The sequence below is a fragment of the Rhagoletis zephyria genome, unplaced genomic scaffold (assembly GCF_001687245.7).
Source record: "Rhagoletis zephyria isolate East Lansing unplaced genomic scaffold, Rhagoletis_zephyria_1.1 Rzeph_scaffold_12303, whole genome shotgun sequence".
In the NCBI taxonomy this organism is placed as follows: Eukaryota; Metazoa; Arthropoda; class Insecta; order Diptera; family Tephritidae; genus Rhagoletis; species Rhagoletis zephyria.
In genome coordinates this window covers 2,209-17,548 of record NW_016169377.1, presented here as the reverse complement: position 1 = coordinate 17,548, position 15,340 = coordinate 2,209, and the positions used below count along the sequence as shown (strand labels likewise).

The following is a 15,340-nucleotide window of genomic DNA, read 5'->3' as shown; positions in this document are numbered from 1 at the left end:
ACTAGCATGTGTCGGCTTATGAATACTGTTGTCGGCATTATCGCCGCCGTTGGATTTCGATGCGAAGTACGTTGCATGAGACTCAAAGCCCAGTGGCTGAAAGGAGACCAAAGGGGAATTGTTAGAAGAAAGTAGCAATAAAATACATATTTCTAAAAAAAGAACTTTATTAAATCGACTCTATTATATATGTATGTACCTACACACACACATTCACACCTGCGGCGAATGTTAGTAGCATATCGACGATGGGGAATAAATATGCAATAACAACATTGGGCATTGAAAAGACTATAAACAAACGATTTCAGAAATAACATTGTCCTACTTTTGCAGCGAAATGCTACAATCGGTGCAGTAATTAAGCTAAGAAATAAACAAAGGCGCTGAACAAACAGTCGACGAGTGATTACGAATAAAATGCACGAGTGACCGTCTCATATTTACGTAAACATGTCGGTACATACATATTAACACAAGAGATTTGTATAATTTAAGGAATAAAATCTTGAATGGCTAAATTGGCGTGCGCCAGACATACAGCCGCAGACGGGACGACAAGTGGCACTTGTTAACGTACACTATATACATACATATGTAAATACATACATACATACTATGTATATCGGTGGTTGTTCATCATCTGTAAATGGGTACATCAAGTGGGCATCGCTATCATTAGTTTATTTATTTTCCTTTAGCAAGTCGTTGTTCATATTTATATAATACCTACATATATACATACATACTATTTACATATGGGTGTTTCCATAAAAATTTAGAATTAGACGGTTATGGTACTATGTATTCATTTCCTTTGCATAACTGCTTTATCTTTAGATTTAAAATAACCAAGCACACACTCACCTTACTGTTGTCTTCATAATCAGCGGAATCGCCTTCGCTGAGGCGACGCTGTAAAGCACGTTGTTTGCGATCACGACGTTTTTGATTCTTCTTTCGTTGCCCCAAAATACTAGAATTTAGCCTAAAATAAAGGAAGATTGTAAATTTAAAAGTAATTTAAGCACACAAAACAAAAAACAAAAAAATAGATCATTTATATTGAATAAACGTTGCTCAATTGTTTTATTTGCCGCTCAACGAATTCAATTAATTTATAAATTGAGCAATTTAGCGATAAAAAAAAGTCCATATTTTGCTACAAAAAATTAACTAAATATTACTTGTTTTAACTTTTTTTCTACTCAAACTAAACTCACCTAAACACTTGCTCCTTGATAACCTCATTAAATCTAACAGTCTTTTTGCAACTCTCCGAAAGTCCATTGGAGACATTTTCCTCTGGTATGTCGCTGAATGATTGTGAGAAGCGCAAACTGCTCCCCACGCCACCGTCCACAGAGCACGAGAACGACGAGCATTCATCGATAGACGAACAGCTATCCGAAATCGACGGACGCGGTCCATAGCGGCTGTAGCGTTTCAAAATGCCCTTAAAAGAGGGAGGTAGAGTAGAGCCACCGCTACTCACAACGCTATCGCCACTACGGCACTCCGAATAGCTTCGCTGCTTTCGTTGTTGCATGCCATTTGGTACAGCCACCGACTGTGTTTGCGAAGCGGGCGCAATCACGTCGGAGCGTTCTGGTGATGAGTTTTCATCCGGCGAGTTGGACGAATCACCGTTTATAGTTTTGGAAGCCTCTTTTAGAAATTGTTTCTGCTGTTCCTGCTGTTGTTGCTGCTGTTTCTGATACACTTTAATATCATCGCACACAGATTCGGAAAGAGAGCGGCGTTTCTTATTTTTCTTCTTTTGTTTTTTACTCATTTTCTTCGGAGCCGCTTCGGTTGCATGGGGTAGCCCATCCTCGTCTTCGGTTGTGTTGGCCGTACACGTGGACTGAGTTTCGTTAGTTGGCTTTATTTCAATTTCGACAGAGCGCTCACATTCCGAACGTTCCACCGAAATATCCAGTGAGGAAGAAAGTGATATCGGTGGCGTTGGTGGTGACTTCTTACGCGATTGTCGACACTTGTAGCCTATTGGTAATTTACCCTTTATGGTGTACTCTTTCAGGTCACTGGCATCGATACCGACTAAGTAGTTTTGTATACTCTCACAGGAGGTGGCTAAATTGAGATTCAGTACTACATTATTTTCCCAAGCCTCAGCTTCGCAAGAGGATATTTGCGCATTGCAGGCCTCGGGTAGTTGCAAGTAAAATGCGTAATGTGTGGGATAATAGCCGCTACCAATCGAGGAAAACTGCAGATGTGCACTCTTCATACTTTTGAGCATTACAATTGATTCCGGCTGCACATTGCGGACATGTAGGACCAAAGACATAACGTTGTCTAACACATTGCAATCGAATTTGGGGGGCAGCTGGTACTGAATGGAGCTTTTGAGGAAATTGCTTGGAACACTAACCGTCGAAGATAATTGTGGTGTTACTCCAGTAGGCACGCACGATCCAAGTGCTATGAAGTAATGAATGGAAAAATATACTTTGAAATGATTTTGGCATTTTTTAACATTAATAACAGACCTAAAATATTTAATTCATCATAAAAATTAGTGCACCTGGGCTACACTACGAAAATGAAACTTCACTCGACAAATTTTTTGTTCGTTTCATGTATTATATATGTATGTATTTATGTTTATAAAGCGGTCGAACAAATTATCGCCGCACCACATTTTGACAAGTTTAAACATTTTATTTTTTTGGTTATTTTTTTTTATAAAACTAAAGTTTTTTCTTTAACAAAACCCGTGAAAATCCAAGTTTCAAACTTTATGCAATATAAAAAAAAAAATCTACAAACTTTCGTAAAAATTTCCTAGAAAAATTCAGAGTATGCCGTTTTGCACCCCACTGAATTCTAGTAGAATGAAGTACAAGTTTCAAATGGCTAAAAATTGCCGCTGAATTTTTCGATTTTGTTGTCGAAGATGTTACGGTTTTCTTCTATGCAAAAATTAATTGTGTGGGACAAAAAAGTCAACGGTAATTTTTAGCCATTTGAAGATTGTCCTTTATTCTACCCGAATTCAATGGGCTGCAAAACTGCATACTCAGAATCTTTCAAGTAAATCTGTTCTTTTAAGTTGGCCTTGGGACCAAATTATTATTAGTTTTAAGTTAAATGTTATCTAGTCTGTTAGGTTCTGTAAAACCATAGATTTAAATAAATGAGTAAAATAAATAAAAAAGCTCGAAATTTTTACGAGTTTGTTGAATTTTTTCGTGACAATTCTTTAATTCATTATCGCCGGTAAAGAAGTTTCCCTTCAAAAATCCGTCGATAAATACATTTAGAAACCGTTACCTTTATATTTGAAACGTGCAAAAATTACATCCAAATTATACTCACAGTTTGCATTGTCGCCTGATGTGGTGTTGATGTTTTCCTCAACCGCATCACTTAGCTCTTCAACCGGTGATTCGCTATTTGTCTGCAAATTTGCATCTTCGCGAATGTCACTCTCAACGCCGCTGTCCTCGCGATTAAGTTGAAACAGTGTATCGTGCATAGCGCGTTGCTTTTTTGGATTATTCTGCACAACTGGCAGCGTAATAGCCAACTGTCGCTTATCCGTATCGAATCGTGCCTGACCGCGTTTGTCGTTCACAGCATAAGGGAGATCTAAATTGAGGCGATACTTGGCACCAGAGCGTTCGCTCAATAAATATAACGACTTGGCAGTCACGTCTAATTTGCAATCGGCAGTCGACTTGAGTAGAGGCAACTCAATCTCAATGACCAGCTCACGTGGTACCGTCACACTCAGCTTAGCATCCAATTCGTAAGTGTATTCGGTGAGATCAATGTCACGACGATGCTTGATGACGTATTTGGGAACGTTGAATTCGGGGTTTGTTGTTGAATTCTGTGTTTTCATCGGTATTAATTTAGGTGTGTCAGCATCAGCTGAAGGTCTCGCCGGCGATATGTCATCAAGTGGATGTGGTTCAGCCGACTCCGATGGAGCATTTTTGGATAATTTTCGTATCACAATTGGCCGCGCCATGCCCTTAAATTGCAGTTTCGGAAATTTCAAGTTCGTGCGATCTAATTTTACCTAAAACGAAAATGAAAAGTAGCACAGAAGATACGTTTATTATTTGGTTTTTTTTTTCATTCCGTTTGGAATCTGCTCACCTTGAATTCCCTTTCTACAGCGTCCAGCGCCGTATCTATGAGGCACTTACGGAAAGCGGAATCTCGTTGTGACAAATACAATGCATCCGGATGGAATATCACATCGTACACTCGACAACGTTTGCTCTCTGCATCCACGTCTTCACGTGGTGGTGCCTGAGCCAGCGGAATGGCCCAGCTAAGACCGCGGTTTCCCGTTTCTGGGTGTAGACACACCTCATTTGTTGGACGCGCCACTTCAGCATTTTTCGCCACATTTACAAAACACTTTGTTACCCCATCGGCTGAGGTTTTAATCACGAATCCCGGTTCTGGATTTATAAAACGAACGTCGACACCGCGTTCCGCTTCGAACTGTTTGATTTCTGCTTCGTAGAGTTTACGATTTTCCGGATCTTGTATCTCTTCACAATATTCGAAAAATAATTTACGAAATTCTTCTTTTTTTAAAGCATCTTCGATACGCGCAAACTCCTCCTTGGTTATATCAAGATATTCCGAGTCTCCGCCGCCGCCACCACTGTTACTATTTCGTCTTGGGGGCGGCGGGCAATGTTTATTTCTCGCGGAGGAGTTTTGTATGGCGGCAGATTCGGACATTTTTGTAACACAAATTTCAGTCGAAATGTATGATAACTTTTTTTTTGACACACTCTACAAAAGTTAGATCGATAAAAAATTCTTTTTCTAAACACCGATTTTTCAGCACTTTTTTATTTAGATTGATTATATGTATTTCCAAGGGAATTTTTTTATATTTGCATTTATTTCCCTATTTTCAACACACTGTAAGTCAGTTTTTAGAGTTATTTAGAATGTTGATTTATGATTTATGTAGTTTTGTGGCTGCTAATGCGTTTGAGAAGGACTTTCACTTCTTTCGGAATAAAAGATGAAATCCTGAAATTAAAAAAAAAATACTGCTATAATAAAAAACAAACCCACGAAAAAACGGTAGTTCAACGTTTTGACAAGTTTCTAATTTTCTTTTAATGTTCATTAATTTTTTTATAAAGTATTATTGGCAAAAACTATTTAAATTCGAATTTTAAACTTTGTACATAATAATAATAATATAATAATAATAGATTGGCGCTTACACATATGTTAGTGTGTAGGCTGATTAAGTTACTGGATACTTTTCTTACTGGAGAACTCATGAACAGAGCTAATTATTCTGCAATAAAGCTATTTATATAAAGTGGTGGCCACATAATTAGGGACACTACTTCTTTACAAGTTTTGACCACTTATTTTTCTTTGTCGATTTTTTAAAATATAGTGATTATTTTAAAAAATGAACTTAAGCTTATTTACCTGAACTGCTTTTAGAAAAAGTAAATGACTATCCTAATAAGAACCGTTTATGCAACACTAGGCTAGTATTCATGTTTTGATACATTTCTTACTCAGTTGTGCTCTCTGTTTTCAAGTTACCTTGTGCACAGCGCACACGGTGTTTTTAATTTAGTTATCTGAGTTTTATATGCACTTATGTACATATGTATGTATGTATGTATATGTGTTAATTTTCACATTGCCAACGCTCACCCAACCTCTCTTATATTCATAAATTCTGTGATACAAATTACTAATTACTCGCTTACTACGCATCGCTTTTAACATACTTTAACGGTACAGATGTATGTATATATGTACATTAGGGTGGTCCTTAAATGCAGGAAGCAAATTTTTACATCAGACTTCTTAAGTCTTCACCCCCACGTCGATGATACTATAGTCGAAGATATCACATAAATTTTCGCCCCGATTGGGGTCGGTTACGGGGTGGCGCATAGGGGGCAAAGTTCAGATTACCCTATGAAGTCGTCTTAACCGCCTTCAATCGGGACCAAAATTTATATGTGATATCTTCGACTATGGTAGAATTGATTTTGGGTATCAGATTAAAAGAAAATTAGTTTTAATTGTTTCGAGTCTCTATAGAGGATACGCCTTAACCGTCTTCAATCGGGACCAAAATTTATATGTGATATCGGCGAGCGTGGTATTACCGACTGAGGCGAGATTGAAAAAAATCGTTCATTTGATTTTTTAAGGACCACCCTAATGCACATATCTTTATGATTCTCTAGCAATTATTAAGGTATTTTTATATGGCTTATATACATACATTTGTACGTAAAAATGCCGGCATAAGTACGTATTATATGTATGTATGGACTGTGTATATATATATGCGCGCATATGTACTTAATTATACGAACAAGTAAGTACAATCTATATAGAACATAAGCATTTTAATAAAAATAAACAAATATAAAACAGATGGTCATTAAAATTTTAGCTAAACACCAATCAGATATTTTGTATCGGGATAGACGAACAAAATGTGATATCGCTAGTTTATTTTATTACCAACTTAAAATGTTTGAAGGTTCTTTCACAGATTAAGTAAACGAATAAATAAATTGGTAAATAAGAAAAGCTAATAGAAAGGAAACATTTAAATGAATCCGGTGATGACGTTGTTGCTGTGTATCTGGTGATGACTTTGTTTGTTAATATCATCAATGGAATGTAGTTTTCGATTTTCTTCCTCAACGTCTAAGATATTGTGATTTTAAATAATATCAACGAAATTTCTGTGAAAATCACATTTACCTATATGTATCAAATACCTATCAGCAACAACCCTTATTATATAATAAACTAATTTCTGCATTTAGATCTAAGCAAATGTGGTGGAATATGGTTATTAGCAGGGAACGGATTTTATGGAAATTGCCTTTTTTCTGTTGAAGAGGTAGAGTATATTCGATTTAGCTTTCTCTGATTCCATATATACACATTTGATGTTGCCTTTTTTTAAATACTTGCCTTTCCTACCTTAAAGGCCAGTACGCAGTGCTCAATAAAAGCAAAACCTTCATATAAAATGGCGTATAAGATATGACTAAGAAAATTTCTTGTGCTCTTCTTCCTGACAATATGAAAGTTTTGAACGTTCCATATTTAAATTGGGCGCCACTTGTATCAACTCACGTCGAGCGCACGTTTAGTACATTCAAGGCTTTTCTTCACGAAAATCGAATGAAAATGCTACCAGTAAATTTTAAAATGTAAATATTGTGGTTTAATGCTACTACAACTATAGAGATTAAAGTTTTGTGAGTTAAAAACTCGAAAGGAGAAAATAGTCAAAGATTCAAAATAGAAATTTTTCATATAATGAAACTAGTTCATAGTTTTTCTCTTTTTCACTTGTAAAATAAACATTTTTAAACAAATGGTTTTTGCATTTTTCGCGATATCTAGTGCCTATTTCGCTATTTTATTGTGCCTTTTCTAGCATATTTCATTATTATTTTTTGGCTTTTTTATAGGTTTTTAGGTCCTAAAAATCCGTTCCCTGGCTCTTAATTTGTATAATTGATTCAGAGGTGTTTTCATTATATAAATTAAAATTAATCACAATGTTTAGTTTCTCCAAAAACAAACATTGGAAGGTAAATATTTATTTAATATTTTTTTTTTTGTCAAACTTGTTTTAATTTTTTTTTTTTGGAATACCCAAACCGAAACAAATTTAAAAGAACGAAACCAAAACCGAAACCGAAACATTTGGCAAAACCGAAACCGAAACCGGAACGTTATTTTGAATCGGTTTCATTCTTTGAAATAAAATGTTGGTTTGACGTTTATTATTTTCATATATGTAGATAGTAGAGTACAGGAATAAACATTTTGGAATAAAACTAAACACAGGGTCACCCAGCGGTCTCCCAGCGGTATTCCAGAAAAACAATTGTTTGTTCAAAAAAGGTAAATTTATTATTTTATTAAGTAATACCGGTTTTTAGCTTTCGAAAAAAGAAATAAAAATCTGCTCAAGGCCAAGAATCCCAGGATTTTCGGGACCTAAACAAGGCCGGGATCCCGGGGTCTCGGGATTAACATTCCTAGTAAGTACATACATGAGTACAATGTATGTATGTATGTACCTATCATTTGATATTTATATATTGTTGGTTTTAGTTGCCAAAACAACGTGATTTATGCGTGATTCCAAGCTCGTTCTTGGTAGATAAATATGTGCTATATGCCCACAGCAAAATATAGTTTTATCAATATTTCGAAATTTTTACATGCCTATGTACGTATGTATGTGCAAAGATACGCGCCCATGCAAAACCATGGAGCTATCCAATATTGTTGTTGTCATAGCAGTAGGAGCTACATATGTATATCGTGAATACCGGCTCCAAATCGATATAGGTTTAACAAACACAGAAGATGTAAGATTAAAAAAAAAAAAAAACCAACAAAAACTAACGGCAAACACCGGTTTTCCTCCCTACGGTCTACAGCTAACTACCGACCCCAACATACAACCAAGGCTGCTTACATTTCAACTATGCACACACTCCTGCGAACGCGACGGACGACTGCGTCGACAGGCCACTCGCTACTGCTACAAAACTAGATTTGCCTTGGACGCAAGTTGCACCGCCGGCGACCCGGTTCGTATGCCATTGCATTACATGTGTGGTCACGCGTTTGACGAGCGATGTCAGTGACATTTGCACTACTTTTCATCCAAGATCTTTTCTCTACACCAAGTCGGTGGGCAAGAATGTAATTCGACTGTAATGCGGCAACGTAATGTTAAAAGTGGATAAGGCTTTTAAAATATGTACCCTTTTTATGACTACTTGGAACTAGACAAAAATTAATATGTACATACATACATGCATTTAATTATAACCACACTGAGCTGATTTAATAATCTCTAGATTTTAGTACCCCGCTAACACAAGTTTTTATATGATGCAAGTTTTACTTTCCAATGCTAAAAAAAAGTTTGGTGTTAAAGCATATTTTATAAACACTTACATAAAGATTCCAACAGATTTTCAAGAGCACGATAGATGCTATTTTACCGCATACAAATATTTTATTTAATATTTCTTAAAAATTTCCAAACGTCCAGCCTCGTGTTTTCTACTGCGCAGCGGTCTTTTTCGTTTCCATCCCCATATTTTCTAAATTTTATTTTTGTCATCTTTTTTGCTTATTCTGTTTTGGAGCGGAAAACGGAAAACATCTGGTAAAATTTGTTAGTGACGACAAAATACGGCTACCGCTTTAGAAGTTACCCGAGTTAAAATATCATGTAGAAACAATAGTATTTATGTAGTCCCTCAGGACTAAACTAAATTCTAGGACTGTTTAGGTTTGCCCCAGGTTTTTTTTTTTTTGTATTTTTAACCTCCCTAAATGCTGTATTTTAAAATTCGCAAATTTACTTGCTTGTATTAAATTTTGGGCTAGCAATTTGATGTTACTTCTTGAGTACCCGGTTCAAAAGCTAGACGTAACTAATTACACTTCACTTATTAGAAAACCAAGAGAAAAGCAAAATGAGGTGAGCGGCGGCCTGCACAGCTGTGACGGAAAAAAAAATGAAGTGCACGATGTTTCTGGAACTCTACTCCAGCTGACAGTGTTGGTTAGCAGTTAAATTACGTATGCAAACATCGTAAATAGGTATGTATGACTTCAAACTCACGTTTGCTAACGTTAGGTAAAATGAAAAAATCTCGATAAGTGATAACGAAAACCCATACATTCCTATTTATATAAGTATAGGATGGGATGTACAACTATTATTGCATTTACTAGAAATTATGGTTATTAATACTCAATATACCTAACGTGATGAACCTGCTTGAGCGATAAACACACAGAAATATGCACCTTGGTCCATATGTTTGTACGTGCATATGTATGTATGTATGAACATAGTTTAGTTACGTGTATACCTCTCCAATAACCCTTTAAATTGTAAAATAAAAAAATAGTCTTCTGCACCGCATACACTGTAATTTTACTCGCATGCACATACATACATATGTATGTATGCATACACATATTTTCATTAGTTATGTATGTATATTGTAGTATATTGCAAATAACACTATATATATACACCAATTAGTGGGTTAACCGAGTTTTACACTTTTCTTAATATCCTTTTTTAAATTAAAATATGAAATTTTTGAAATATATACTTATAAGTACACATATTACATATGTATGTATATATCGTCACCTGAAATGCAAAAAGACGTAACAAACATCATCGTTGAAATGCAAAAAGTCATTACTCATAAAAAATTCAAAAATCAGTTTTTGATTTATATGATGGATTTCATCGAATTACAACTCCCCACAACATTTTATAAAAAAAAAAAAATTAAATATTAGTAACAATTTTTTCCATATCAGTTACGATGTTGTTACGTCTTTTTGCCTTTCAGGTGACGATATGTACATACATACATATGTAATTAGTGTGTACAAAATTTCTATTTTGCTATTTAGCTATTACACAAATTCACAACCACTTGCCTCGAATTGATAAAAACAACTGGCCTCGTACCGCTAAAGCGACGAGAAAGAGCTCCGTCCGGCATACGAACTGGTTGGGGCGCATCAAGTACGAGTAGATGCCGGTTCTGTTGTTATTTTGATTTTGTAGCCGCTCGTGCTGCTCCCCATTCCGATTCAAAACCCATCAAGGCCCACACATTTATGCGTACATGCATACATACGATATACACACATACATACGTATACTCATATTTGAATACAAAACATGTACATATGTATGTATGTAAGGGAGTTTGGGTATCCCTGTAAAAATCGTGGTCCTCTGTGCCATATTGGATCACTCGCAAAATACTCTTCTGTAATGTAGTAGCGGACCAACTCGTGTAGTATCTACATTAGCTTATTGTTAGCCTAATTGCTCGTATTTTAACGATCATAATCCCTATTCGATGTTTATTGGGCTGTATTGCCAAGAGGAAGGTACTTCCTACTCCGATGTAATGCAGAGCTTGAATATATGGCCCTACCCTAGGACAAATATTATTATTGTGTAGTGTATTTTATTGTTGTAAACTGAATAAAAAATATAACCACATAACCTGATAACCAGGCAACTGTGAACAACCTAAATGTTTAAAATTACTCACTTAATTTTCCGTGGTCAACGAATAAGAAAAAAGTTTATGTCAAAGAATTGTCAAGTGATTGCAAATCAGTTTTGGAATAGGGAATGAGGTAGTTTAGTCAGAGGTTTAGTATGGTTTCAAAGGCGGTAAAATGGCGGATACGAGCGAGAACGCTGTCAATATCCAACACACCATCTATTTATTCCACCATGCCAAATTAGCATTGAAAATGCACAAAGTCTACCAAAATATTAAAATGGAAATTTTACTTTGTTACCGACATTGGTAAGTGGGTATGTCGATAATGGCGATACCGGATGTGAATGTAGAAAACAATTGCCGCCATCGATTCGCCAACAGTTAGCGAGTGGCGGAACGAACGGTTTCAATTCAAACCAAACTCGCTATCGTCTATCCGCGCCAGAGAACGTTTAAATTCATTAAATTTATTAGTAGCTACCATATTAGGTCCATCATTTTGAATTTGCATAGTTTCAATTCGTAAATTCGAAATTTGTAGAGTGGCATTACTGAATAACAGATGAGTTTTTGTACAGATTTTCTACAACAAATTTACGATATCGGAACATGATAAATTTAAAAAATAATGCATGAAGACAACAATAATAATAATAGTAGACAACATGATAAAAACATAACAAGGTAAAACCATTGAGAGGCAGTCTGACGTTTGCCAACAATATAATTTTAAAATCAAAACTCAAACTCACACACACATTCTCATTTTCAATCTCAAACAACAACAATTGTGAACAATTTAATTTTTTTATTTTCAATTTTATATGATTTTAAAATGTTGGCAAACGTCAGAAAAAAATCATGGCCGACGAAATGAGAGAATGAATTTACCTTGTAATGTTTTTATCATGGTAGACAAGGTGTATTAAACAAGGTGTGATTGACAACTCAGTGCGGCTCTCTTTTGATGTACTATAATGTCAAAAAGTATAAACAAACGAATTAACCCTTAGTGATGCATGTATCTTGTCAGCACTGATACCAAGGCTTTTATTTTGATTATAGTTTTGTTTTACTTACATTACCTGGAATATATATTTGTCAATAAAATAAAACAAGTTGTTTATAAAATCGTTTAGCAATTTTCTTGTTTTTAATTGCCCAAGATGTTTGGTTTTGTGCGTTTATTTTTATATATAAGTTTTTTATCCTAAATATTATTCGGCACTTATATAAGTGTTATTTTATATTTGTTTCCAATTTTATATGAGAGCTTAACTCTACCAATTTTGAAATTAAATTTTTTTCATACGAAATAGTTTGGGTATAAACGAGCTCGTTTGAAAGTGCTTGACTCGGACGGACAACAAATGAAATCACTTTCCTTGATGTGGTTTTCACAAACGCGAGATGAATCACGTAGTACAACACTACATCGCTGCCGTCTTAACTCGCAACTAGGTGGTTTAAAACATCGCTCTATTTTCGTGTCCTGAATTCTATTGCATACAGCGCACCGTTCAAAGGTTTTGCTCCGTTTCATCTTGGTTTCCTTACATTAAATATTCAAGCAAAGTCGAACGTACATATTTACTTATTACCAAACTTTAAATGTGCTTACTTGCTCTCCTCGGCGGTTTATCTCTTAACAATTTCACGTTTATTAAGAAAATTTTTGTGTACTTTTTTTTTAACCAATTCAAATTTGAAAAAAAAATATTTTCAAATGGGTTAACAATTCATTTCAATTTGACATTATAACCTGTTTCTTATGAGAGCAATGTCAAAATCAATCACACTTTGTTGAATACATTTTGATAGTAGATATGCATGGTACAATAAAAACAGGTAGAAGCCAAATTGACATCAAACCTACAAAAGTCAAAGTTTTTGGGAGAGTAAAAATAAAAATGAGCGTGTGTAAGGAAAAATACAAAATTACATTTCGCTGGTTGACGTTTTTGAGTAAATTTGAAGTTTTGTTTTTATTTATTTATTTTCTTTAAAATTTGTTAACTTGTATGTTTTCTGTTTTTAATTTATGAGTTGCAGTGTTGTTGGAGGGACTTTCCGGCATAAGGGTCATAGGAACAGCACTTGGCATCAAACGTGCCTTTCCTGTACCTCCCGGTGCATTTATGAAATCTGCTGCTTTAAAATGTTTAACGCACAGCAAGGCATTTCGCTGCAGCTCTACCCCACAGCTGCCTTCCCAACGCTCCTTACGCCAAGGACATTGAGGCACGTTAAAAAAATGAGTGGTGGCTTCTTTATATTTAACACCACATAAAAAACAGCGCTTCAGGTGTTGCATTTTTAACACATACACTAAGTATAAACCGCACAACACTACAAAAATTCAAATGCTAATTAAAATTTGTCATTAACGAACATTCAAAAAAAAGAACGACATGTCACTCAAAGCGTAACGAAATGTAGGAAATAAAAGGAAAACAATTTGAAGTTTAAAGGCAAGGCGAATTAATATAAGGTGATAGCAGGAGAACAAAAACAAAAATTTACATGTATTTTGTTTTTGCTTTGGCGGCATAAACTGTCAAAATCTGTAAGTGTGTGTGTGGAAATTCAAACAAAATTTTTCAATTTGACATTAGAAGCCGTGAGGCGAAACACATACACAAAATCAGCTGATCTAGTAACACCACCTTATAATATAAATTCGCCTTGTTTAAAGGTTTGGTTATCATGAGAGCAACGTCATTTTGGCTTCTACCTGTATTTATGTGCCTTGGTAGATATGTACCAAAATATTTATTAGAATTGTGAAATTTTTACGATTTGATTTTAAGGTGTTTTATATTTGTAAAATTATTTTGGGCTAGATAATAAATGTATGCTTTTCTAGAGAAATGGAAGTGAAATAATAGTAAGTAATTACATTAACTCACAAATTATTTATTATCTTGTACTCCTCAAATTTTTTCGCAATTGTTTTTGAAGTGAGTGGAATAACTGTTCATTATTATGCGGGAAAATACTCATAATACGCGAAGGCATTTTTTGTTATAGTCATTAGATCCGCACCGTTCGTTCGATTTCTAAACTGAGATGTCAAGTTAACAGGCTTGGGCCTGTAGATATGCAATCATGATACAATTATTCACAGCTATTGTCTGCCCTCCGAGTTTTGCTCCACATCAAAAATATTATATTAATAATAATAATGGTACCATGTGCATTGAGGATGTTATTTTTTCCAAAAGAGTTTCCATTTGTTAAAAAAGCTATATTGAAATTATTTAATAAGTTAAATCAATCATTATCAATATTGTAATCAATCGAAATGTTTTTGAAAACTTCAATGAAACGAAAAAGCGACAGAGGAAGAGAGAGGATGGCGGATGGTGGTAGGGATGATTAATGGTGTTTCCGTTTCTATCAAAAAATTTCGCCTTTTGATCGCCCCTTTCTCTTTTCGTGTTCGACTATAAAATAAAGCGAAATAGTGAGCAAATTTTGTGTTCGCTTCTTAAAATGTTACACATTCTTCGCCCTTTGAAGCTTTGTTACAAAACTTTTTTATTCTAAATATGTACCGGTGAAAATTTATGTTACCTAGTGAGTAAATTCATCATACATAATTATTAAATTTATTTAAAATTACGTAAAAACATGAGAAAGCATTATAAAATTATTTACTCGCATTCAGTGATTTTCTCAGGGCTCAGTATCGACCCGTATATTTTTTGCATCAAAAAACATTGTTAAGGCATTGGAACGGTCAAACGCTTTATGTAACTACACAGATCCGAAAATAACATTTTTGTGGAAAAATAGCGAGAACGGTACTCATGTTTCTAGGGTATGCTCAGTTATTCGGTTATTATTATTTGGAAAACCCATATTTTTCCATACCGTTGCAAAGTTGTTTTTTAAATTAAACTGTTCTAAAGCTTAAGACATTTTTTCTTTATTTCTGTGTTCGATCCAAGGCCCGAGCAACATCTAAAAAAAAGTGTTTTCTAACAGCGGTCGCCGCTTGGCAGGCAATGTCGACATCCTCCGCTTCCCATACAAAAAAAAAAAACCTAAATTAGCGAGGACTGCTCGTTCTGTCTACAATTTCAATTGAATGTAATTTGAAACTTTCATTATTGTGTACATATGTATGTATGTATAAAATTAATTCTTTATTATGAAATACAAGTAAGTTCTATATATCTAAGTACAATAAATAATCGAGCATTAAAATTTAAAGTAAATATTTCAAAACAAAGTACATG

The 15,340-nt window shown here is 34.8% G+C and overlaps 1 protein-coding gene across 1 annotated transcript; it reads right to left on the bottom strand.

The window, feature by feature from the left end:
• Positions 1-6: 6 nt before the first annotated feature.
• Positions 7-9,695, bottom strand: LOC108377560 (protein kintoun-like; the record flags this gene model as incomplete). The annotated part of the gene is made up of 6 exons (XM_017633830.1): positions 8,992-9,695; positions 4,135-5,034; positions 3,346-4,054; positions 1,224-2,448; positions 868-988; positions 7-96 (listed from the first exon to the last, which is right to left on the bottom strand). Coding segments are annotated over exons 2-6 (2,745 nt in total), but the record flags the coding sequence as incomplete, so codon positions are not given.
• Positions 9,696-15,340: the final 5,645 nt, after the last annotated feature.